Here is a 24,594-nt window from a genome sequence, read left to right as displayed (position 1 = left end):
CAAATGCTATTATCGGCTGACATTATCAAGCCCTTACTTACTTAAATGCTGCCCCAGTGATTGCACACACAGCATAAAGAACTGCTTCCCCTCTTGCTTTACGTTTGCTGCTTTTTAAAGTCCCTTGAACAATTACTTACTGGTACTCGGTTAAAAGAAAGACTTGCAATGATGGGTAACACACACTTACTGTGTGGCTTTCTGTCCCCCGCTAGGGGTGGACTGCAGAAACTGGAACCTGCCACAGCCTTGAGCTAAAAGAGCTTAAGGTCTTGTAGCTCAGAGGCTGAGTTTTAAGTCCTGGGTTTGATTCCTGCTGCCAATCATCCAAGCACGTGTCATGCTGCAGAGGGTCCAGGGTTAGGGAGAGAGTCAGACAGTTCTCAGGAGATATCTGAACCTCCTTCCACCAGCGGTAGGGAGCATTACACGTGCACAGTATGAATCAAGGGAGCCAGCACTGGCCCAACAGCAGAGAAGCAGTTGTGCGTGTGTGTGGGGGGGGGGGGAGATAACAGTAACAAACTATGTACGTAAGTAAACAATGCACACAACTCGATAGTTCAACCCCATTCACACCTCTGCCTAATTCTAATAATGGGTCAAGCACAGGATACAACCCTGGCTCTGATCTCTGCTCCCTCTCTGGCTGGGGGCAAGTGCTTACCCTTTCCAGTGCTATTTCCCATTCTGACAGATGCTTATCTACCTCATCGGGTGCTGGAAGGAGTAAACAACGTTTGCAAGGTGCTCTGGACACTACCAACAAGCAGTTATGTGCTAAAGCCAGTAATTACTGCTCGGGGTGTACGCGTGTGTTCAAATCCATTTGAGAAACACTGCAGTTTTATTCCCCCAAAGCTACAACTGCAGAAAAACACTGGCTGCCTTTCATTTATTTCAATGATCTGCGCACAGCTTTTGCATCCTCACTGTGCATATCATTATGGCCCTTGTTCAAGGATTCAGTGGCTGCTTCCCACTGTCATTGCAAACAGGACTTCAGGCAGTGCTTGTAAGCTCCTTGCAGGAAAGGCACTAGTTTCACCAGAGATCACCAAGGTTTATTAAGGCAGACTCACTTTAATTGCTGCTCGGTTATATCATGTGTGATACATTCACTTCAGTGCATACGAGTATCCCACGGTAACCCTGAACAGAATCACAAAGTTCTATTCCCGACTATTTTTAACGTTGTGTACAGTGTCTTTCCCAAATGATAAACGAAAGCTACATTTTACCCTTTTGAAATGCTGACATGTTTAAGAGCTGTCTGTCTAGATGATATCGGACAATAAACTAATATGATCTCTAAAACTATTTTAATTATCTGCTGGACCACTGCAGAAAGCCCAATATGCAAAAAGAAACCCCTGTTTATCACATCCTGTCATCGGTGAAATGATCTCCAGTACCGTGACCTAACAGCTGGGCACCTGAATTCAGTTCATGTCTCAATTTAAAAAAATGACGTTCCCAGAGCCAAATCTAAGTCAGCTGAGTGTTTTTTTTTGTCCTTAACTGCACTAGCATAGACAGTAAAGTGTGCGTCTACGTAGGGAATCCCACACGTTAAATCAACAAAGAGGAACTTGTCTTAGATCATCAGATGCATTATCTTTTCACTGCTGGATGAAAGAGGGGAATTTATAATCTTCATACAAGATAAAAAGCACTGACCCACGCAGTTATAGTGGAGGGCAACTTCCAAATAGCTGTTACTGAACACAACACCCTTTGTTCTCTCTCTCCAGTGGCTGACGTATTCCCGTAAGTAGCCTCCCTTCTCTCATTTGATTTATCATTTCCAAAGGAATACAGCACTCAGGCATAAGGTATTGAAAGAGTTGTTTTGATGAGGTTGTGTTAAGGTGCGCCATTCCCATTCGGCCCTAGTTAGGCCGCCAAATTTCCTTGCATTGATACAAAATAGTCAGGGGTGAGTATCAGTCCCTGAATCTCTCTTTTGTCCAGACCAACTCCGTAGCAAACAGGCCCCATATAAAAAGTGGAGTTTGCCCCCAATTAAAAAAACTCCCGTGTCAAGAACCCTTTCCAACGAGTAATTTCAGTTGCGTCTGGCCCAGATGCTGTGCAAACCAGGCACTAGGCTTCATCAGAGTCCCATCTAGGTTTCAGTTCTCTTCCAAGTCCACTCTGCTCAAGCTCTGCTATCACTGCCATGTACTTAAACTCATTAGGTCTGTGGTTGAAGGTCTCCACTAATCCATAGGTCTCTGGACGATCCGTCGCACAGAAAAGCTGTACCTGATTGGCTAGGCACTGAGCTTCAGGGACATTCTGTAAGGTTAAAAGAAGAAAAGAAAAAGAATTTATCAAAATAGCAAAAGCAGCAGTTCTGACATTAAAGTAAGCTCCCCTTTCAAAAAAAGCTCTGTGGTTCCTGAAAAGCTGCAAACAGATCCCTCTTCAGTCCGCTTCTGTTACCTTAGCAAGCTTCCTGCTCAGCTCCTAACTCTATTCAAAGTTCTAGTTTTTCAAAGCTCTCCACAAGCCTGATCCATCTTCTCACTGACCCACTTACTTCTGTGCTGTTCCTACTAAACTTGATCTCCTTATAGCTCTGCATTTCAGGAACCACAGCTCCACCACCTCTCTCATGCTCCGTTCCCTCCAAGACTCTGAATATGTTCTCCTTAACTTTCCCCTCCACTCCTTGTCAGACTTCCTCCGTAAACATTTTGCAATAATACTCAGTATTAAACACAGCTAAGCAAAGAACTCATAAAGTTCTGAGCAACACAGTTTTTATAGCCGTATAAATTCTGTCAGTTTGGGGTGAGATTTTATTTTATGGATGTAGTTATACCAGTACAAACCCTAAATGCGGACAGTTATACTGGTATGGCTTATTCCTAGGGTGGCCATTCACAGTCAACTAGATATTCAGGTACTTCAGGGAATGGTATAGTCCTGCCTGCTCACCATGATCGTGCATGCCTGGTGTGTGGAAGGTCACCCCGCACGGTGCATTCAAAGTCACACCAGAGAGGGTGGAGTGGCACGCTCTTAAAGATGGTGTCCCCATTCAATACCAGACAAAACCATGTCTGGTTTTGTCCCAATGCTAGACATAGGACAAACCACCCCAAATGAGGACTATCTGGTTCAAAGCCAGACAAGTGGCTTCCCTACTTATTCCCCTTCCCATAAGGGAGTAAGCGATACTGGTGTAAGGAACCTTTACATTGGCATAACTGCACCCACGCTAAAGTAACGCTTTAACTAGACAGATACAAGTGAGAGCGGTTCAATTCCGTGTGCAGATATGCCCAAAGAGAACAACCAATTTCACCTGTTTGGAAACTATAAGAGACCGGAATTTCCTCAATTTTATTAATCATAGAAAATTATTCAAAATGTTCCACTTGGCAGCAGTTATTCACGAATATCCAATAGCCAAGCTGTGGAGGTTGATTCTGATTGGACTTCAAGGTCACATGCCTCAGTTTCCTGACTGGATGAGTAACTAACAATCAAGCTTAACCCATAATTAAGGCCACACTGGGTCAGACCAAAGGTCCATCTAGCCCAGTATCCTGTCTTCCAGCAGTGCCCAATGTCAGGTGCCCCAGAGGGAATGAACAGAACAGGCAATGATCAAGTGATCCATCCTCTGTCACCCATTCCCAGCTTCTGGCAAACAGAGGCTAGGGACACCATCCCTGCCCATCCTAATAGCCACTGATGGACTTAACCTCCATGAATTTATCTAGTTCTTTTCTGAACCCTGTTATAGTCTTGGCCTTCACAACTTCCTCTGGCAAGGAGTTCCACAGGTTGACTGTGCATTGTGTGAAAAAATACTTCCTTTTGTTTGTTTTAAATCTGCTGCCTATTCATTTCATTTGGCGACCCCTAGTTCTGTGTTATGAAGAGTAAATAACACTTCCTTATTTACTTTCTCCACACCAGTCATGTTTTTATAAACATCTATCATATCCCTCCTTAGTCGTCTCTTTTCCAAGCTGAAAAATCCCAGCCTTAATTTCTCCTCATATGGCAGCCGTTCCATACCCCTATTTATTTATGTTGCCCACAGCATGATCTCTGAATTAAAAACCCATTTCCCTTGAATATTCTCCAATTTCCACATTTACTATTTCTATGAACATTTGTGACCCAGGAACTTCCTGGTGCCAACAGAGGACACAGGGGCGCCACACAGTTTTACAGTGATCCCCTGTGTCAGATGTCTGCATAATAATTCACCGAAGGGTGGCATGTGAGGTCTCTACCGAGATCCGACAGCCCACTGGACATCATAATCAGTGTGAAATGTGTATGGATAATATTTAAGGAGATCTATGTCTATACTGAAAATTATGTTCTTAAGGCAGGTAACCAGGATGTGACGCGTTCCCGACAGGTTCCTTTCACAACAAGAGATAACGGACGTTTCTCTCTCTGCCTGGTTATGTGTTAGTGGGTATTGTATGTCTTACAATGGGTGCCTGTTTGTATAGTGAGCAAAACACTAATAAAGAGATTGTGAAATGTTCAGAGAGGCCATTTACAAGAAAAAACAAACAGCAGCATGGGATCCTGTTCACGAGTGAAGACAGTGGAATGAGGATATAAAATTAGTTCACAGAAACATTACAGAAAGCAGAGAGAGATGAAACAAATTTGTTTAAAAATTCATACAAACATTCACTGAAAGGTTTTTATTTTGAGTATTTGCCTCGCTCTAGTATTTAGATATAATATACTTCTATATAACAAAATTCACAGACAAAACTTTGGTAACAGAGTTAAAATTAGAAATGTGTCAATAACAGAACACTGGGGTGACTGAAAATCAACAAATATCAGAGGAAAAGAAAATGTGCATTACGGTAAAATGTCACAATTTGTTTTGCCAGTTTGTGGAAATGCGGAGGTAAGGTATCTACGTTCATAGATTTTAAGACCAGAAGGGATCATTAGATTATTTAGTCTGACACCCTGCACAGAACAGACCATAGAATTTCATCCAGTTACCCCAGCACTGAATCCAATAACTTTGTCTGACTTAAGTACATCTATCAGAAAGGCATCCAGTATTGATCTGAACACTTCATGAGATGGAGAATCCATCACTTCCTTTCACAGATTGTTCCAAACAACATGAAACAACCTTAAACTCTCGCCCTTTAACAGTCCTCCTCTAATAAAGCATTCTGCACACATGCTATTCATGTTATTGGCAACATGAGTCCCGTAAGCTCATTACATGTACTATGAGAGTTATCCAAGTGCAGTACATCCTCACTCAGGGGATGTACAGGAAGGCACAAGGAAAATCCAACACCGGCTTAAAAAAGGGGCCTCCTGATTTGTCCATCTGCGTTAATTTTAAAAAGTGTGTTTTAACATTGCTGGGACGTGCCAATGTTTTATTATTATTCTTTAAATCCTCTTCTCTAAAAAAGAGAAATGGAGGCTCCAAAATTCTGCACTTTTCTGAATTATCCTTCTGAATTATTCTAACGTCAAGAACGGAATGGAGGGGGGGAAATTAGACGTGGCATAAACTACAATCACTAGACACCCAGTCTGCAGGCTTTGGGAACTTCTCTGCCTTTCCCTAGGTTAGCTATTCAATGGATAGCTGTAGATTTCTTTAAGCTAATCGCTTTAGGGGAAGGATGGAAGAAGAACAGCGCTTTTCATTCAGAAAATCACCTGATCACTCTGCTCAGTGTGGCTTTACAGGACTTAGCTTTTAATTGCTTTTAAAGAAATGCCAGAATATCGGATCTTAGCAGAACACTAAGGAAACAATATGGGATTCTCTTACCAGGAAACGGGAGTCCATTTCGGCTGTCATTAGCACTATTCCCTTTTCCTTCTGAAGTTCAGGATAATGGTACAAGATCAACTGGCTAGCGGCAGTTTCACCTCGAGTCTGCAGGAGATGAGAGAGAGACCTCTTAATAGTGCCCTAGAGAAACCTCTCGATTTATTGCACATTTAATAGTCTGCTAATAAAGAATCTGAATATCAACGGTGTGCATAGACTCACTCATTCAGAGTCTCCCCACTGTCCTCCTAGCAAGGTCAAGGAGAGGCCGTTTTAATTAAGAGTCAATTATTTGCACTTCCGTGTGTCCGTAGCCAACAGATTCAGAGTTTAAGGCCAGAAGGGACTATTAGATCATCTAATCTGAGCTCCTGTATAGCAGAGACCATTACATTTCACTCAGTTACTCCTGTATTCAGCCCAGTAACTTGTGCTCAGCTCCACCACAACTTCCAGAAAGGCCCCCTGTCCTGATCTGCAGACAGCAAGAGATGAAGAATCCACCACTTTCCTTGGTAGTTAGTGATGAACCCTAGAAACACTCAATGATAAAAATGTGTGCCTTGTTTATAATCTGAATTTGCTGGCCTCAGCTTCTAGCCATTGGTTTGTGTTCTGCCTTCCTCAACTAGATGAAAGCATCTGGCAGTACCTGGTATTTTCTCCCTGGGAAAGCCTGTATATCCTGTATTCAAGTCATCTCTCAGTTGTCCTGATAAGATAAACAGATTGAGCTCTTTAAATCACTCACAGGGAGGAATTTTCTCCAGTCTGTGAATCATTTTCTCTCTCTCTTCTGCCTCCTCTCCAATTTTTCAACATGTGGACCTCATTTCATTACTCAGGCGTGGTTACACCAATGCCACATGCAGAGGTAAAATCCTTTCCCTGCACTCCCATTTACACATCCAAGGATCTCATCAGCCCTTTTTGCCACAGGATCACACTGGGAACTGAAGGTGAATTGCTTGTCCACTATGACCCCTACATCCTTTTCAGGTCACTGCTTTCCAAGATATCTACAGAATGGGAACTATGGCTTGTATTTACTGTTCCTAGATATATATCTCTGCAACTGGCTGCATTAAAGACATTTGTTTGAATGGGTCCAGCTTACCAAATGGCTCTGTTCGACTACCCTGTCCTCCTCATTATTTATCGCTTTCCCAATCTGCGTGTCATCTGCAAATTTTATCAGCAGTGATTTTATATTTACTTCTAGACCACTGATGAAAATGTCAGGCCTAGAACTGCTCCCTCTGGAGCCCTACTAAAAACATCTTCATCTGATGACGATTCCCCATTGAAAACCATTTTTTGAGATTTGCAGTCAGCCAGGTCTTAACCCATGTAATGTGTGACTTACTGATACTGTACGGTGCTAATTTTTAAATCAGACTGTCCTGGGGTAGCAAGTCAAATGTCTTACAAAAGTCTATGTCTGTTACATATACTAAGTTATCGTTATCCCCACACTTGGCATCTCCTCAAAGAATGAAATCAGGTGTGTGTGACAAGACCTATTTTCCATATAACCATGTTGACTGACATAAATTATCTTCTCATCGTTTAATTCTTTATCGATTGGATCCCATAACAGCTTTTCCATTAGTTTGCCTGAGACTGATGCCTGATCATCCCTCTTTCCCTTCTGGAAATTGGCACATTAGCCCTCTCCCAGTCTTCTGAATTTCCCCAGTAGTCCAAGCTTTATTAAAAATTAACATCAGAGAACTAGCAATCTCATCAGCCAGCTCTTTCATTACTCTTGGGTGCAAGTTATCTGGGCCTGCTGATTTAAAAATCTGTATCCCTAGTAGATGTAACATCCTCGGTCACGAATGGACTACAAAGTACTTCATCATCCTCATGTGATAGGAGTACATTATCCTGCTTCTTTACAAATACAGACCAGAAATATTTGATGAGCACTTCTGCCTTTTCTGCACCATTAACAGTTTTACCATCTAAATCTAGTAATGGGCCTATCCCACTGCTGTGATTTCTTTTGTTCCTAACATGCTTAAAACCTCCTTCTCATTGTCCTTAGCCCTGCCAGCCATTTTTCTGTTTTTAGCTTCCCTGATCAATTTTCTACCCTTCAGACTTTCTAATGTATATTGACTGCTATCTCCACCCGCCCTACCCATCCCTTTTCCATTTGTTATATATTGCCTTTTTATTTCTGATTGCTGCCTTCACTTCACCACTGAATCAGGATTGGTTTTAAGGCAAAAATGTCCGTTTTATTGATTGTGGAATCATAGCTTTCTGGCTATCTAATAAACTGTTCTTAAATAACTCAATTTTCACTCATATTTTTCTGTCTAAATTTTCCTCTCAATCAATTTCTCTGATAAGTTGCCTCATCTTTGGAAAATTAGCCCTTTTAAAGCACCAAGTTATATATATTACTGGCTGGGATTTTCCTTTGTTTGCCCATATTGAATGTTATCAAGTCATGATCACTGGTCCCCAGGCAACGACCAGCTTCCAGTCCAGTGATTCATTCATCTTTATGTGTCACAATGAAATCCAAAATAGAGTTACCTCACGTTGGGGACAATACCTTTTGTGTTAGAAAAGGTTTATTCTAGGTAATAATTTAAGTACATAATATATAGGTGTCAAACTAATTGTAGAGAGAAGAGAAATTAGAAAGCCTGTCCAAAATGAATAATAACTATGCTGGTATACAACAAAATTAAATCAGAGGGGTTAAAAGCCAGGGTCTTTATAAACATTTTATTTATGACTCAAACATTTTCATAAGGCGGTAAATACAGAACCAAGGAAATAATAGAGAACTGCTTAATATCCTCTATATTAAATTATATGATACCACTGAAGGGTCCATATATCTATTTCATCAAAATTTATCAACGTCACCATGAAGTCATCAGAATTGGCAACATTTTTATTACTTGAGAGTCAGAGGCATAGTACCAAAATTGGAAAAACAATGACAGTGACAATCTCCATGTCTAGGGTACTACTTTATGTCATATGTGATGTATTTACAGAATCCAATGCTGCAAATGGTCAAAACATAATCATGCAATTTTATGTTTATACAGCACATTTCATGCCCAAGGATCCCACAACTATTTAGAAACCACATACAGGAAACATGTCATCCGCTAAAGAAATGAAGCTTCCTCTAGGGTCAAACATATCAAATGTTTTACAGCACACATCACTCTACTTCCGTGCAGAATCGGAAGGGAATACCTTATCCAATTAAAAATGGAGAGGCCATTTATAGTGTCAGTATCTGAGTGACCAATCAGGATTAGCTTCTATTTTCTTGCAAAATGTACCAAGAAATGTTTAGTGGCCAAAAACTGTCAGCTCTTTGGTTTCAAGTCCGAAAATATGGCACTGCCAGCAGCACACAACCATCCTGCCGCATGGAGAAACTGAGTCTGACCTCCTTTGTAAAGTGCTTCCAGATCTACTGAGGAAAAGTGCTATCTCAGAGCTAGGGATTATTATAATTATTATTGCTGTACCACCGTAAGAGTGCACGTGCTTTACTCACAAACCCAACACTGTCCTCCGTGTTGAGGCGTTTACAATCTAAGCTAGACAAAGATCAGTGAGTGATAACAAAATGCAACGGTCACGAGAGAAGCTTACGTTAAGTACATTGTTGGCCCCTTGGTTCTCCCCACACTTTTTAAACTAACTTATTTATTAAAATATTTCAAAGGTTAAAGGGAACAAAATAAGGCATGATGGCGGGGGGAGGGAGGGAGGGGGTAAGGCCAAACTGGAAAGCAAATGAAAAAGAAGCAAATCCAGAAAAGACTTGAAGGAAGAGTGAGGCGTCTTAACACACTGGGTCTCAGGGGTGTTTTGCTAACAGATATAGTTAAAGAACGCTTGTGGGAGGCAACGAACAAGGGATTAACAAGTTCTGACTCAGAGGAATGAATGTCACAAACTGAATCTTGGAGTCTCCCATCCATGTACTGAGCCTGCTTAGCCTGCCGAATCTGAAGCCTGAAGCATGTGGAACTGTAACTTGCAAGTCAGAAAAAAATCCCATGCATGGATTTTTAAAAGGTTGGGATGGTTTTCTGGACTCATACGGACAGGCTAAGAGAAGAGCAGTCAAATACGTCATGCATAACTGACTGCTGGTGGGTGTGTGAAAGGAAACCTTGCTTAATTGAGTAGACAGACTATGGACAGGTTGGGTAAGGTTGCAGAATGCCAAAGCAGATAGACTAGTTGTTTGATCTAGTATGGCAAATCAAATGGAATAAAAACAGTTAGGGCCCAACAAACTTCTGAGACAATTACAACCTCTTTCATTTACAACACCAAGAAGAAATACATTATCTCAGAACTAGAATGCCTCATTTAAAATCATGCACCAGCACTATAAAAGCTGCATTACATGGAGCTGGAGGTAACCAGGCAATAGTTTGCATGGTATTTTATGGAATGATTCCGCTATGTAGGGTTTTGTAGTTTTGTTTAAAGATACATCTATGTCTACATGTCACTCAGAGTCTAATACAGCTGGAGTTTCAAACCTAACCCTGGAGAGTAATACAATAAAATACACCCACCTGAATGTTTATAAGCGCGGTGAAGTGCAGCTCTGTCCCTGACCACTGCCCCACAAAAAACTCATAGCCTTCTTTCCTTGGCAAAGCACACAGGAACTGCAGAGAAAAAGACAGTCAGCGTTATATGTGCTCCCAGCCCACATCAGAGTAAATGGGCATTAGGGTGACCAGATGTCCTGATTTTATAGGGACAGTCCCAGTTTTTGGGTCTTTTTCTTATATATGCTCCTATTACCCCCCATCTCCGTTCCAATTTTTCACATTTGCTGTCTGGTCACCCTAATGGGCATCCCCACTGCACAAAATGGGACCTAACTGGCAACCCTGTTAGGAGTCACAGCAGGGAGCTGGTTATGGAGACAGAGCTTACGCCTTTTCTGCACTGAGGGTGGAGCGCAGGGGACATGTAGGCACACGCTGCCATGAAAAGTAGACTGTGCCCATGCTGTGGTGTGTAGCTACACACCACACTGAAAGGGGGCTGCTAGAGCCTTTCCCTGCTGCCCACCTCCAGCTGGCGTCTCCCTACCACCAGGAAAGCCTTCCCGATGGTGAGGAAAACACACAAAGGCTTGGGTTGAGCCTTACTGGCAGGGCAGCGTAGGGAAGTCAGCACTGCTGCTTCCTGTGTACTACCTGCTTTGTGGAGAGAGCGGGCATCCGTCTTCCAGACAGACAACACACTGGCCTTACACTTCCTAGTAGATAGTTCTAGAAGCTCAGATTTAAAAGAATCATGACTCTGAACTTTACTGTGTTCTCAGAATCGCTCGATTCACTGCCATGGAAGGGACTTACGTTTGATGATAGCGTTTTGAGACATTTAAGACCGGACAGTGAACAGTACAGTACAATAAGACGGTAGCCTCGCACTCCTGACATTCTTGCCCTTCTCCCCAGATGCTGCAATGATGGATTAAAGTCACAAAATGCCAGTTAAGGACGCGCAGAGGCGAACGGCTTTCACCCTAGTTTAGTTTTTCTAACTCTGTCCCACAGCAGCTTGAAAGCAACTTCTTCCTGGAGATTTCTGGTCTATTTGGCTTCATAGGCTTTGGCGTTGCAGCTGTAACACTATCACACACAAAGAGAAAGGACTACTTGGGACCTGAAGGGGAAGTGAGACACCAGACCACGTGCTGATGCAGCACAACACAGACAAGTATAAGTTATTTCCCAAACTCTTGATAGCCTTCACTGTAGAAGGCCAAATACATTTGACCTTGCTCCCAGTAGATTGAATAGAACTTAAGGCCTTCCCTACTAGTGAATCAAGTTGGTGCAGTCTCTTCCTGTCGAAACCACAAGAATACTCCTCTTCCAGACCCTAGCTACGCATGAAGCATTTCACTGCTGTCTTTGTGCAAACTAGGACTATGCGAGGCCATGCTTCACTGTACAAATTACTGTAAAGGCATGTACTTTACAGTGGAAAACAATACTATTACCCAGCATGTGGGGAAATGCAGTCAGATAATGTTCTTACTCTTTTTTGTTGTTCTGTTCCTTCCCTCATCCCCCCGCTTAATCTCTCCAAAGCAACAGCACACTCTCTTGCACAGGTAGTCTTTGAACAGCAGTGCACAAGGACCAACACACTCATGCCGTAAACAACCGTTCCATAGCTTGGGCATTCATTTCATTTCTGGAAACAACTATACTAAGCACCCCCACATATTTAGCCTCTGGGTTGTCATCACACAGGAAGCACCATCTTGTATGTAATGAAGATAATTGATATTTACCACAAAGGTCATAGAATCATAGAATAACAGGGTTGGAAAGACCTCAGGAGGTCATCTAGTCCAATCCCTGCTCAAAGCAGGACCAACCCCAACTAAATCATCTCAGCCAGGGCTTTGTCAAGCTGGGCCTTCAAAACCTCTAAGGAAGGAGATTCCACCACCTCCCTAGGGAACCCATTCCAGTGCTTCACCACCCTCCTAGTGAAATAGTGTTTCCTAATATCCAACCTAGACCTTCCCCACTGCAACTTGAGACCATTGCTTCTTGTTCTGTCATCTGCCATCACTGAGAACAGCCGAGCTCCATCCTCTTTGGAACCCCCTTTCAAGTAGTTGAAGGCTGCTATCAAATCCTCTCTCACTCTTCACTTCTGCAAACTAAATAAACCAGTTCTCTCAGCCTCTCCTCGTAAGTCATGTGCCCCAGCCCCCTGATCATTTTCATTGCCCTCCACTGGACTCTTTCCAATTTGTTCACATCTCTTCTGTAGTGGAGGGCCCCAAAACTCGATGCAATAATCCAGATGAGGCCTCCCCAGTGCCTAATAGAGGAGAATACTCACTTCCCTCGATCTGCTGGCAATGCTCCTACTAATGCAGCCCAATATGCCCTTTGCCTTCCTGGCAACAAGGACACACTGTTGACTCATAATCCATCTTCTCGTCCACTGTAATCCCCGGGTCCTTTTCTGCAGAACTGCCACTTAGCCAGTCGGTCCCCAGCTAGGCCCTCCAACTGGCAGCTTTTTTATAAGGCTGCTGGCTCAAAGCAGTTGGCCTGGCTCAAAGCTTTCTCTCCAATCAGCCACTCAAGGCCCACCTGAAACAAAGCACTCTCAATTCACACTTTTCAAACAACCAACCACACAGTCAAACAGTCACTCTTAAACAAAATATCCCAGCTACACACCTGAACACAAGCCCAAAATTACAAGATAGCGTTCCTTAATGGAACTAACTTCAGTGTCACATTAGTAACATTTTGCAATTTATAACAATACAATTTTGTCCTCAACATCTTTCACACAACCTATATCTCAAGATGATTCACTGACAGAAGTAACACCAGAGTATAAATTCTATTAATACTAGTAGTGCTTACACAGCTTAACTTCCATCCAAGGATCTCACATCAGTTTAATTAACATTAATTAACCCACAACAACCTTGCTACCTGGGAAAACATGAGTATCCTTATTGTACAGGTAGAGAAACAGAGTTTAAGAGTCTTGCTTGAGCTTACATGAGTCAGGGGTTCAGCTGTGGGTAAAACCCAAGAATCCTGGTTTCCAGCCCCTTGCTCTAACTGCCTCATTCAATAGTGCTGTAGGACATTGGGGCAAACCATGTCAGCCAAAGGGCAAAACTACATTCTATTTGTCACAACATAGTTCTTCAACATGGAGTTTGGGGATGTGTCACACCCTATGCACCCCCTTCAGCAGCAGTGTGGGGAGGGGTCGGGAACAATCCAAGAGAGGGCGGACTAAACCTGCAATGATGCAGATCCACATGCAAACTTGCCATGTGCAGGGAGAGTAGTAAGTCATGCAGCTGGACAGAAATTGTCACACTTGTGAAGCTGCAGGACAGCTCCACGGGTGCTGTGGCCTGTGGGCAGGATTCCATTCCCCATCCAGCGGCTGTCAACTGGGCTTTGTGAATGGAAGGGATTTGGTCCATCATAGAGTGAAAATATTTAACTCTTTCAGGCCTGCCATAACACTAGCTGCACTCAATTGAAAGACCCCCCTTACTAACTTCAATCAAGCATTTAGCCATAAGGCTACTAAAGTAAGGAAATATAGTAAGCAGCATAAGCAAGGTGGATAGTTATGCAGTAGTGTCAATAAAGCTGGCATACAAGGCGAGCTTCTCCAAAGAGTGGCATGCAGGCGACTGAACCACATGACACCTAGTACGGTGAATTTGGGACATGTAGCTACATCTCCATCATCAAACTAAGCTTGGGAGACTGCCTGGTTGTAGAACTCCTCACCTGTTATGCCCATACTGAAAGGTGTGACAGCCTGCTGTCTTCAACTGACCCTTAAAACAAATACTTGATCAAGTGGCTTTTACCAATCAAGTTACAACAACTAATCTGCTTAACAAAAGGTCAGAAGTTTACAAACTCCTACTCCAACTGCTGTCTAGGACAAATCCATTAAAGCCGTATATGCATGCAGTATATATCACACTTACTGATGGACAATTCTGGGACCGCTTCCATATTAAATCAAACGTCTCGGCCTTTGGAGATGAAACAAGATCATTTAATTAACTTTCACAACATGAAAATAATCGATACATAGTTATCACTCAGTCACTCCATTAACCTTTATAGGATTCAACCTGCATATACAGTCGGTCTCAAATATGTAAATATTAACAATTAAGCAACAGTTAGGCTGTCTTAATTGGTAAGGTTTGCAGAAATGAGCGCATGGAAAGTTATAGTTAGCTCTTAATTGCATAAGTATCATCAGCACCCCTTCTAGACAATGCAGTCCTTAGAAGCCAGTAACAAACTCTTGGAGTTCAAAGCTTTTCTCTCTTGAAAAATGTCTACTCTTCAGAATTATACCATAATCTTTTTTTTCCCCAATATAGTTCCACTGGAATGCACGGTGATGCTTTATACACAAGTAAATAGGCAGGTTGCTGACCCATAGGAACTTACATTATAGATTCTCTTCTGTTCTTTATTACAGAACAAGCCAGATTATCATTCGAGTCGTACATATTTATCTTAATAAGTTATATTGTTCCCCAGAAATATGCGAGTTCCACCATGCTGCATAACCATATAAATTGGTTCGAGTGTTCCCCAATATCCCCTCCCCGCTGTTTTCTTTGCCCCTTTGTTGTGTCATGTGCTAATCTAGATTATAACATCTACAGAGCAGGAGAAATGTGCTGTTCAACTGTACTATGAATAGAGCTCTGCGCTGATACAAATTTTGTAACTGCATCCAATCCACAAAAACAGTGCGTGGATATCAAGCAGATATCCGCAGATATGCAGGGCTTTAGATATAAAATTTGAATTCACATCCATACATGATCTGCAAAAATGGTGCGTGGATATCCACAGATTTGCAGGGCTCTAACTATGAAGCTCCTAGCCTCCTTTTGGACGTTGTACAGAGACAGTTCAGCATCCAAAAAGATTGTTCCTCTTCTGAGATCTACTCAGCTTTAATTGAGTTCCTGCTGGAAAGGTATAACAAGTGGGGTTCCGCAGGGGTCTGTTTTGGGACCGGTTCTGTTCAATATCTTCATCAACGATTTAGATGTTGGCATAGAAAGTACGCTTATTAAGTTTGCGGACGATACCAAACTGGGAGGGATTGCAACTGCTTTGGAGGACAGGGTCAAAATTCAAAATGATCTGGACAAATTGGAGAAATGGTCTGAGGTAAACAGGATGAAGTTCAATAAAGATAAATGCAAAGTGCTCCACCTAGGAAGGAACAATCAGTTTCACACATACAGAATGGGAAGAGATTGTCTAGGAAGGAGTATGGCAGAAAGAGATCTAGGGGTCATAGTAGACCACAAGCTTAATATGAGTCAACAGTGTGATACTGTTGCAAAAAAAGCAACATGATTCTGGGATGCATTAACAGGTGTGTTGTAAACAAGACACTAGAAGTCATTCTTCCGCTTTACTCTGCGCTGGTTAGGCCTCAACTGGAGTATTGTGTCCAGTTCTGGGCACCGCATTTCAAGAAAGATGTGGAAAAATTGGAGAGGGTCCAGAGAAGAGCAACAAGAATGATTAAAGGTCTTGAGAACATGACCTATGAAGGAAGGCTGAAGGAATTGGGTTTGTTTAGTTTGGAAAAGAGAAGACTGAGAGGGGACCTGATAGCAGTTTTCAGGTATCTAAAAGGGTGTCATCAGGAGGAGGGAGAAAACTTGTTCACCTTAGCCTCCAATGATAGAACAAGAAGCAATGGGCTTAAACTGCAGCAAGGGAGATTTAGGTTGGACATTAGGAAAAAGTTCCTAACTGTCAGGGTAGTTAAACACTGGAATAAATTGCCTAGGGAGGTTGTGGAATCTCCATCTCTGGAGATATTTAAGAGTAGGTTAGATAAATGTCTGTTAGGGATGGTCTAAACAGTATTTGGTCCTGCCATGAGGGCAGGGGACTGGACTCGATGACCTCTCGAGGTCCCTTCCAGTCCTAGAGTCTATGAGACACACCTTATTGCCAATAATAGCAATCTCTTTAAGTATATATATTGTATTAACCACAAACATTATGTTAAGAGGACATGAAGGTTGCAAAGTCAAGCACTTAAAAGTTAGGAAATGTCAGAATTAAAGTTGCTTGTGCAAGTTTAATTTGACCCCCTTGCACACATGCATGATCCAGTCTTTCACTACAGGATCATGAAAGATTTTTTCCACAGGACCTCTGCTTCATCCAGTACACAGGATGGATGGTGCTCAGTGAATGAGCAGCTCTGATTAAGGTTAAGATTTTGTCATGGTTATTTTTAGTAAAAGTCATGGACAGGTTATGGGCAATAAACAAAAATTCATGGGAGCGCGTGACCTGTCCATGACTTTACTAAAGATAACCGGGGGGGCAGGGATAGGTAGGGGGGAATGACAGCAGGAGTCCCACAGGAGGGGGGACTGACCAGCTACAGGGGGGGCACACGGCCCCCAACTCCAGAGCTGCCTGCAGTTGTGGAGCAGGGGCACACAGTCCCGGCTCCAACCCCAGCCACAAGTGCACAGCCCTGGCTGCCGCCGCGGGCTGGAGGGGGGAGTGGTACATGGTCCTGGGAAGCCGTGAGGGGAGCACACAACCCCTGCTGCAGCCCTGGCTGTGGAGCAGGGGCCCAGGCTGCAGCCCCCATTGCAGGCCATGGGGCAGGGGTGCATGGCTCTGGCTACAGCCCCCACAGAAAGCTGCTGACAGCTGAAGAAGCTGAAGAAGTCACGAAATCCATGACCGCCATGGCCTCTGTGACTAAATCGTAGCCTTAGCTACGATGAACTGAGATCTACATTATATTTTATGAATACGATACATGTCTCTGTGTTTGTTTTTGGCGGGTTCCTTACTATGGAGTTAGATCAAAAGAGATTGTTAAAGAAACAAAGCAGGAAAGGGAAAACACTGGCCCAGATAAGGCGTTCCCCTACCCCCGCAAAGACAACAGCCAGATTTACAGCAGTGACAGGAAGAGAGATTAAATCGAACAAAAAGCCATTTCCAGACCAAGGGCCTAGAAATGAAAAGCAGGGAGAGGCTGAATGAATTGGGAGAGGCTGCTCATGGGGTGTTACTGAAAAGCTGGGATTGTCTAAGACTGTGGTTAGCGGATGTATAAATCTACCCTGCAGCAGCCTGTCACACACTAACTGTCCAAATGGATCCAGCTGCCGCACATGAAAAGTTCCATAGTGCGCTTTGATCTGCCCTGCTCTAAAACAAAGATTTGACCAAATTTGGGCACATTTCCTTGGGGACACACAAAGCTCACCCTGGACACAAAAGCCACCTTACTACCAATTTTCAAGTCCTCGCTCCAAAGCATGCGGCAATAGAGAAAAGGTTGCCAGAATTTAACAACATGGGAAAAACCATACATTTTCCCCTAGACTCGTTCTTGGAAATGGATAAACCATTTTGGAAAATTTCAGCCAGAACTATTCTCGTCTAACAGATCACTGCTCCACACTGCTATTTGGGAGACTTGGGTTTGATCCCGGTGCTGCAGAAAGGATTGACACCACAGACATTAGTGGTTCTGAAAGTCAACAACTGGGAAAGTATAAAGACTATGTATGTAATATACACAAAGACCACCGAGGTCAATGGAAACCTAAGAGGCTTGACTTTCAAATTACTGATCTTACATGCAAAATTAGGGCTGGTCAGCCTAGGAAGGAGACTGGGTTTAGAAACTTTACTTTCAATAAGTGATCGTTGTTACAAGCGACAGACACCTAGTGGAAAGGAAGCTTGTATTGCACAGCCTTTTGTGCTGATCTTCGTGGTGTACATTTTGTTAAGGTAACTACTTACTGGAATAACTGCATAAACTGTATCTTTTGCAGAAAAATACTGCTTCCAGATCTGTAAGAAAGGAGGGAAGCCAATTATGATTAATACCACAAACAAGCATCTAGCATTTAATACTAAACATCTTTAAAAATATTCATTTATCAACTAAACTTTGTTTGTAAGTACATTGGGGCAGGGGACTTTTTTCCATGTATTTTTGAAAGCTATCATCTCATATATTCTGTTCTGAGACTACTAGTATCAGATGATGCATATTTCAACCAGACAACTGCCACAAACAGTGGGGTCAGATCTGGTGGCCCAGAGTTTACTAATGGTGATAAATGCTTCAGACCAGGTGACTTTTCACAAACATAGCACACAGGCAAAAGATTACTTCTAGGTAAGCAACGCGTAAGATCCTTCCCATCAGAAGACAGTATTTATATTTTTTTATGATTCTCTGTATTTGCACAGTGTTTTGTTTCTGAAAATTTCAAAGCATTTGATAAAGTTCTTTTCATTATGCATACAGGGAAAGTGATTTATATGACCAGCTCAAAGTCACTAATAGTCAGTGACAGAAATAAAACCCAGACTCTCAAAACTCTTTTCTAACTGCTAGACAACACTGCCTCCCTATAAATCCTTGATACTTAATCAGAATCTTCCGAAGAGCCTTTAACATACGAAATCTTGAAGTGTGGTGCAGCCCTGGAGACCTGTGTGTACACAAAGTATCCTCTTACACATCATTGCTTCACAATCTGATGAGCAAACAGAAAAATTCTGCTTGAGTTTGGCTGCTTCAGAGATGTAGAATGGAAGCAGATTTTTAAAAAGACAAAAAGAGGAAAATAAATCTCAGTGCAATGCCCACAACTGTACCAGGGAAACAACCTTTAATCTTACTATTTTTAATACAAATTTACTTCCCTCCCCTCCTCCTAAGCATTGTTAGTGCTAGTGAAAGGCACCAGACTGACAGCCAGAGGGCTCCAGTTCTTGGGAAGAACCTCAGAATACATGCAGCACAGGCAACATTAGCTTCCTGCAAGATGCCCCATCAATGTGCTTCAGCTCCGACTGCAGCTGGTGAGCAGGCAATTCAGTCACCACACTTCTCCAGTTGTTGGGATGCTGTCAGTTGCACGGAAGGCAACTGTTGACTGATCAGGTGGAGATATGCACTGCTGATCTACCCAGAAGCCGTGAAAGATTCCATGTCACGTTACCTAACCCCGAGACAACTTTTATTTTTGTTTCTATTTATTTCATTTTTTTAATGTTTGGCTGAAAGAGATGCCTTTATTTTCACAATTCTTCCTAGTATACATTCCAACCTCACATGTAGAATACCAAGTAAATTCCAGAATGATGCTTAATTGTTACATTTCCATGTAAGTGTATCACCTGTTTTATTTCCTCTGGTGTTTTCTCTTTCACCATTTCAACATTAAGTATTGAATCAAGTGTCTGCAACAGAAAGCACAGAATTCACAATGAAAGCAATTCACTGGTATGTTACACAGGACAAATCCAGGCTGCAGAAAGTTCAGAAATGACATCTCATTTAAACCATACCCTGGCACACTTAATTGTCAAAAAAATGGTAAGTCATAAGATAGCCCTACAATGAAAAGAAAAGGAAATATATACTGAGCTAAGTAACAGAGTCCATAAGGATACACGGTAAATGTTGGTTCCAGGAATCTAACTGCCAAAAAACCCATGTGCTTTTTCCTTTCAACCATTACCTGCATGTGCTCTGTCAGTAGATTTCACAATTTTAAACAAGGAGATTGCTGGCACTGAAATATTAACAGTCCCTCTGCAGCATCTCCTCTGATGGAACTAGGAGAGGCCTCAATAAGCTCTAAAGGGAGCTTAACTTTTTGTATCAATTTCTGTGTGCATTCAAGACTGATTCCCAGAATAACACAGACTTCCAATATTTCACAGAGACAAGGATAGGAACTACTCTGGGATTTTTAAGACTTCAAGACTACCCCAGCACTAAAAAACAATCCTAAAATGAGATCAATACAAGGAATTTCGGATTCTTGCATCCCATACAACAGCTGGCGTAAGGATAATGCAGTGTTTAAAATTAATCTCCATGCTTGATTCACAGGCACACCATAGCCAGACGTGGAGGTCCATTTTATCTTACCTTGTCTTTTGTGAATCCTTCCTTTGATGCCTTTGTGCCCAAGGCTTCTGCCTAAAATTAAAAATAAGCCTTTAAAGTTTTACGTTTGTTTTCATGTTATTTATACTGCAATATCCGGCAAGCATAATATGCCCACTGACAAAACCTCTCCAGCACGTGCCCTGTGAGTGGAAGTGAAGAAACCAAAGGACATACCTATGTAGTTAGTAACCTTGGTTGTTAAAGGGGCATTGACAAGGCATAAAATTAGACCTACAGGTTGTCTTTAACATGAGAAGGTCATACCCACTGCATCAATCCTCTGCTCTGTTCTTGAAGCACATGGGGGTATTACAAATAATCAAGAACAACAGAAATCAGAGAAGGAAATATCTGCTAAGACGCCATGCCCACCCTCGTAGCTAACAAAGGATTGTCCATTGCTTCCAAACCTTGTCTCTTTTAAAGAGCCTTAAACAATGGAGATTTCAGCACTTCTCATGGCCTGTCTACACACTGTTTACAGCAGACTGCTTTCTGTATTTGTCAGCAACCGTCTCCAGCTTACCTGGTACAGAAAATTATTTAACTACTCGTATGGACAGGCCAAAACTAGTTTCAACCCCTTTAAAGCAAGCAAGTATATTCCAGATCTAGTAAAACAAGATTTCAAATCATGCTGACTGTTAACAGTGGTGAAAATGAACCTGGAGAAATTGTTGCTACTAACTATTGGCAGCAATGGGTCATTTACCAGTATAAAACGGACATCGGAAATTGTTCGCCATATAAGAGATAAAACTGAAAATGCTTCCTATTACAGAGCCTCAAGTTTGCTCTGCTCACCCCCTATTTTCCTTGTTATACCCCTAATTCCTCTCCCTTCTTGGTGTTTACAATTTCAAATACTTATAGGAAGAGAAGGTATTTGAGCATAAATGTCCTCACTGACTTTAACAGGACCATTGACATACATCCTACTTGAGGCCTTTATCTTTCCCCACAGATCAGTCCTTCCAGCCTCTTAACCAAGCAGCTGATGATTTCCACAGTTCTCAGACCTGAACTCCTGTACACGTCCTCACAACTCAAACTCGTAAAAACGTAAAGTCCTAATGTGATCCACCCAATGCGTGAATGAGCACAATTTCAGCACTCTGCGTGTGGTGATTGGTGGTGGGTCATCTGGTGGAGCAGTCAGTATTTAAACAATGTTTCAGGCCTAATGGGGCTGGAAGAAGAAAGATTTTTCAGGATGGTAGGTGGTTTTCTTTTTAAAGGGTAATTTAAGGTTAGTCCTGTATCCCTGGCAGTGCACTTGAAGGCAATACAATCAATACATCAGACTAGATTGGGCAAGTGGTGCACTGATACTTCACATAAAGAAAAACACTCTAGAATCATTAATTCTGCATTAGTCTTCATGCCCACCAAGAGAAGATGGGGTCCCTGGAAGGGAATAAGAAGTAAAAATTCTTAAAATGCAATTAACTTAGATAAAATACTGGATCAGGACAAGTAAACATCAATAACAGGAGTAAATTAATGTAGCAAATTGATTTTATAATTAATAATCAACTGCTTAATCACTTCATTTTATTAATTGTTCAGCATCAAGTTGGGAAACGTCAGAGGGGACCTATAAAGGCCATTCCAGATTGAATACTATTCAATAGTTTGTTTCATTCATAAAAAGAGAATGAAGGTGAGAGAATATGTCAACCGAGTTGGCCCTCATGGATCTGGGACTGATCACAAACACTTTGAAGAAGATTCAAACACAGCATTTACTAACAGCATTATCATCATTTGGAGCAAGCACTGTTTAGTATATTTGCAGTGAGCCTTGTACTTTCAGGCACCATATAAATAGCAAACAGGAACATTTTTAATTCCAGACAGTAATTCCCATTACAGGATTACAGTTGTAAAAGATGACATTTTGAAGGTAATTTAAACACAATACTGAATGAAGTTAAAAATTGGTCTTGCCTTTTCTTCCATATATTTGATAAATTCCGTTTGCTTGGAATGTCCCACTGGCTGCTTTTTCACTTCACTTCGTTTCTCCATGCGGGATTCAAAAACACCTGGATTGGATCTGAAACAAAACAGAGACTATTACTACTTTTGAGCGCCTACTACTGTTCTGGCATTTTAAAACTTGACTTTCCATAGCACAGTTTTCTATTCTCAGCGTTTCTAGTTAGAGCCCTGCAAATCTGCAGATATCTGCTTTATATCAGCGGACTGTGTTTGTGGATCCTTGACTGGATGTGGATACAAATTTTGTATCCGTGCAGGGCTCTATTTTCTAGTAGAAGAGGTAAATCTATTTACTTTTAAACTGATCACATTGGTGCCAATGATACCCACAGATAAATACATGCAGCCCGTGTAGTCTAAACTGAGAGTTGTGTGGCCGCATTTTAAGGCTGAATTTGGCTTCAAACAGCTTATTTTTTATAAAGACACAGCCCTGGGCATTTTACAGCACAGCAGTAGAACAATTTCAGACAAAAAATGTTCATCCAGCCAGATCAAAGACAGAGGGCTAGAACCCAGGTGCTATGCACAGCTGTACTTACAATAGTCAGAACCAAGGTCAAATCTCAGACCTAAACTATACTACAGCTTTGCAGTAACTTACTTTAACATGTCAATAAAGAACTAGATAAATTCCTGGAGGATATCTCCATCAGTGGCTATTAGCCAGGACAGGGATGGTGTCCTTGGCCTCTGTTTGCCAGAAGCTGGGAATGAGCGACAGGGGATGGATCATTGGTGATTACCTGTTCTGTTCATTCCCTCTGGGGCACCTGGCACTGGCCACTGTCGGAAGACAGGATACTGAGCTAGATGGACCCTTGGTCTGAACCAGTACGGCCGTTCTTATGTCAAATGACAGCATCAAATGACAGAGGCATGAGAAATTTGGGGTTTGGGACTGTCCATAAATTACAAAAAAAATTTTTTTTGGTGATTTTCAAGACCCCACTCCCCACCCCCTTGTGACACTTTCCTGAAAAAAAAATGTAAAATCAGGACCGCCCACTCACCCCTTCATGCATTACATAAGGTACCCTGCCTCCCAGACAAATATCCCTCCTATTATTACAACTTCTCCCTAAAGCCCCCTTATGTCAATGTCAACCTCTATCTACTAGGTATTTATGTGCCCTCTACATCACTGTAATATTTAGAACTTTGAGAAAATCACATCCCAGACTATGTTCTGGAGCGTCCCATCTACCGCACCCCAGAGCGCTCCACAGCTCCACCTTCGCTCCCCCTGCAGCGCCTCATTCCCGTCAGAGCCCCAAGCCCTCGCTGCCCCCAAAATTCTGAAGGCTCCGTCTGCTTCCAGGAGACCCAAACTCTCGGCCTCTTCCAGCATCCCTGAACCCCAAGTCCCACCAAGCACCAGCTCCCCCTGTGTGCCATCACCCCTGCTCCCAATGCTGTCAGAATCCCAATGCCGGAGAACTCCAGCCCCAAATCCCAGGAGTGTCTACACCCCAGTAACTCCTCATCCCCCAGGAGTGTCCTCTCCCCTCAATAGCCCCCTGGGGTGCCCCCTCTTCCCCAGCAACCCCCATCCCCCAGGAGTGCGCTCCTCAGCAGCCCCCTCCATTCCAGTGACCCCCATCCCCCCGAGGTGCCTCCCCTCGGCGGCTACCTCCTCCAGTGACCGCCCTCCCCCAGGGGTGCGCTCCTCCGCAGCCCTCTCCATGCCCAGCAACCCCCATCCCCCAGGGGTGCGCGCCTCAGCAGCCCCCATCCCCCAGCAAGGCCCCTCCCCCAGGGGTGCCCCCCCTCGGCGGCCATCTCCCCCACTGATCCCCCTCCCCCCAGGGGGGGGAGCCCCCCCAGCAGCCTCCTCCATTCCAGTGACCCCCTCCCCCAGGGATACCCCCCCTCACCAGCCCCCTCCATTCCAGTGACCCCCCTCCCCCAGGGGTGCCCCCCCAGCAGCCCCCCCATCCCCGCGGCCCCCGCACCTGCGCAGCGCCTGGATCTTGTCCCGGTACCGCCCGTAGAAGGGGTTCCCCTCCAGGCCGGGCTCGCCCCCCCCGGCCGGGCCCCGCGGCACCGCCAGCAGCCGGGCCTGCGGGGAGAGCAGGCCCAGGGGCCGCAGCACGGCCCGGCTGCGCACCGCCAGCGCCCCCCGGTACAGGCCGGACACCTGCTGCAGGGCCCCCGCCATCGGCTCCCCGCGGGCCCCCCACATGCAGCGGGTCCGGCTCCAAACCCGGCCGGCTCCTCCGCGCTGCCCG

At 43.3% G+C, this 24,594-nt stretch overlaps 1 protein-coding gene across 2 annotated transcripts; it reads right to left on the bottom strand.

The window, feature by feature from the left end:
- Positions 1–1,062: 1,062 nt before the first annotated feature.
- On the bottom strand, positions 1,063–24,539 carry ATPAF1 (ATP synthase mitochondrial F1 complex assembly factor 1). Of its 2 annotated transcripts, XM_030574087.1 has the most exons (9): positions 24,319–24,539; positions 22,310–22,418; positions 20,339–20,389; positions 19,579–19,641; positions 18,187–18,237; positions 14,337–14,384; positions 10,387–10,482; positions 5,804–5,911; positions 1,063–2,301 (listed from the first exon to the last, which is right to left on the bottom strand). In XM_030574087.1, the coding sequence occupies exons 1-9, from the start codon at positions 24,522–24,524 to the stop codon at positions 2,107–2,109; spliced, it is 927 nt and encodes a 308-aa protein (XP_030429947.1). In that variant the 5' UTR covers positions 24,525–24,539; the 3' UTR covers positions 1,063–2,106. The 2 variants fall into 2 exon arrangements, with proteins under 2 accessions (XP_030429947.1, XP_030429948.1); XM_030574088.1 differs by lacking the exon at positions 14,337–14,384.
- Between the last annotated feature and the right edge of the window lie 55 nt (positions 24,540–24,594).

This window comes from Gopherus evgoodei, chromosome 8, assembly GCF_007399415.2.
Source record: "Gopherus evgoodei ecotype Sinaloan lineage chromosome 8, rGopEvg1_v1.p, whole genome shotgun sequence".
In the NCBI taxonomy this organism is placed as follows: Eukaryota; Metazoa; Chordata; order Testudines; family Testudinidae; genus Gopherus; species Gopherus evgoodei.
The sequence above is the reverse complement of the archived record's forward strand: the minus strand, read 5'-3'. Positions and strand labels throughout refer to the sequence as shown.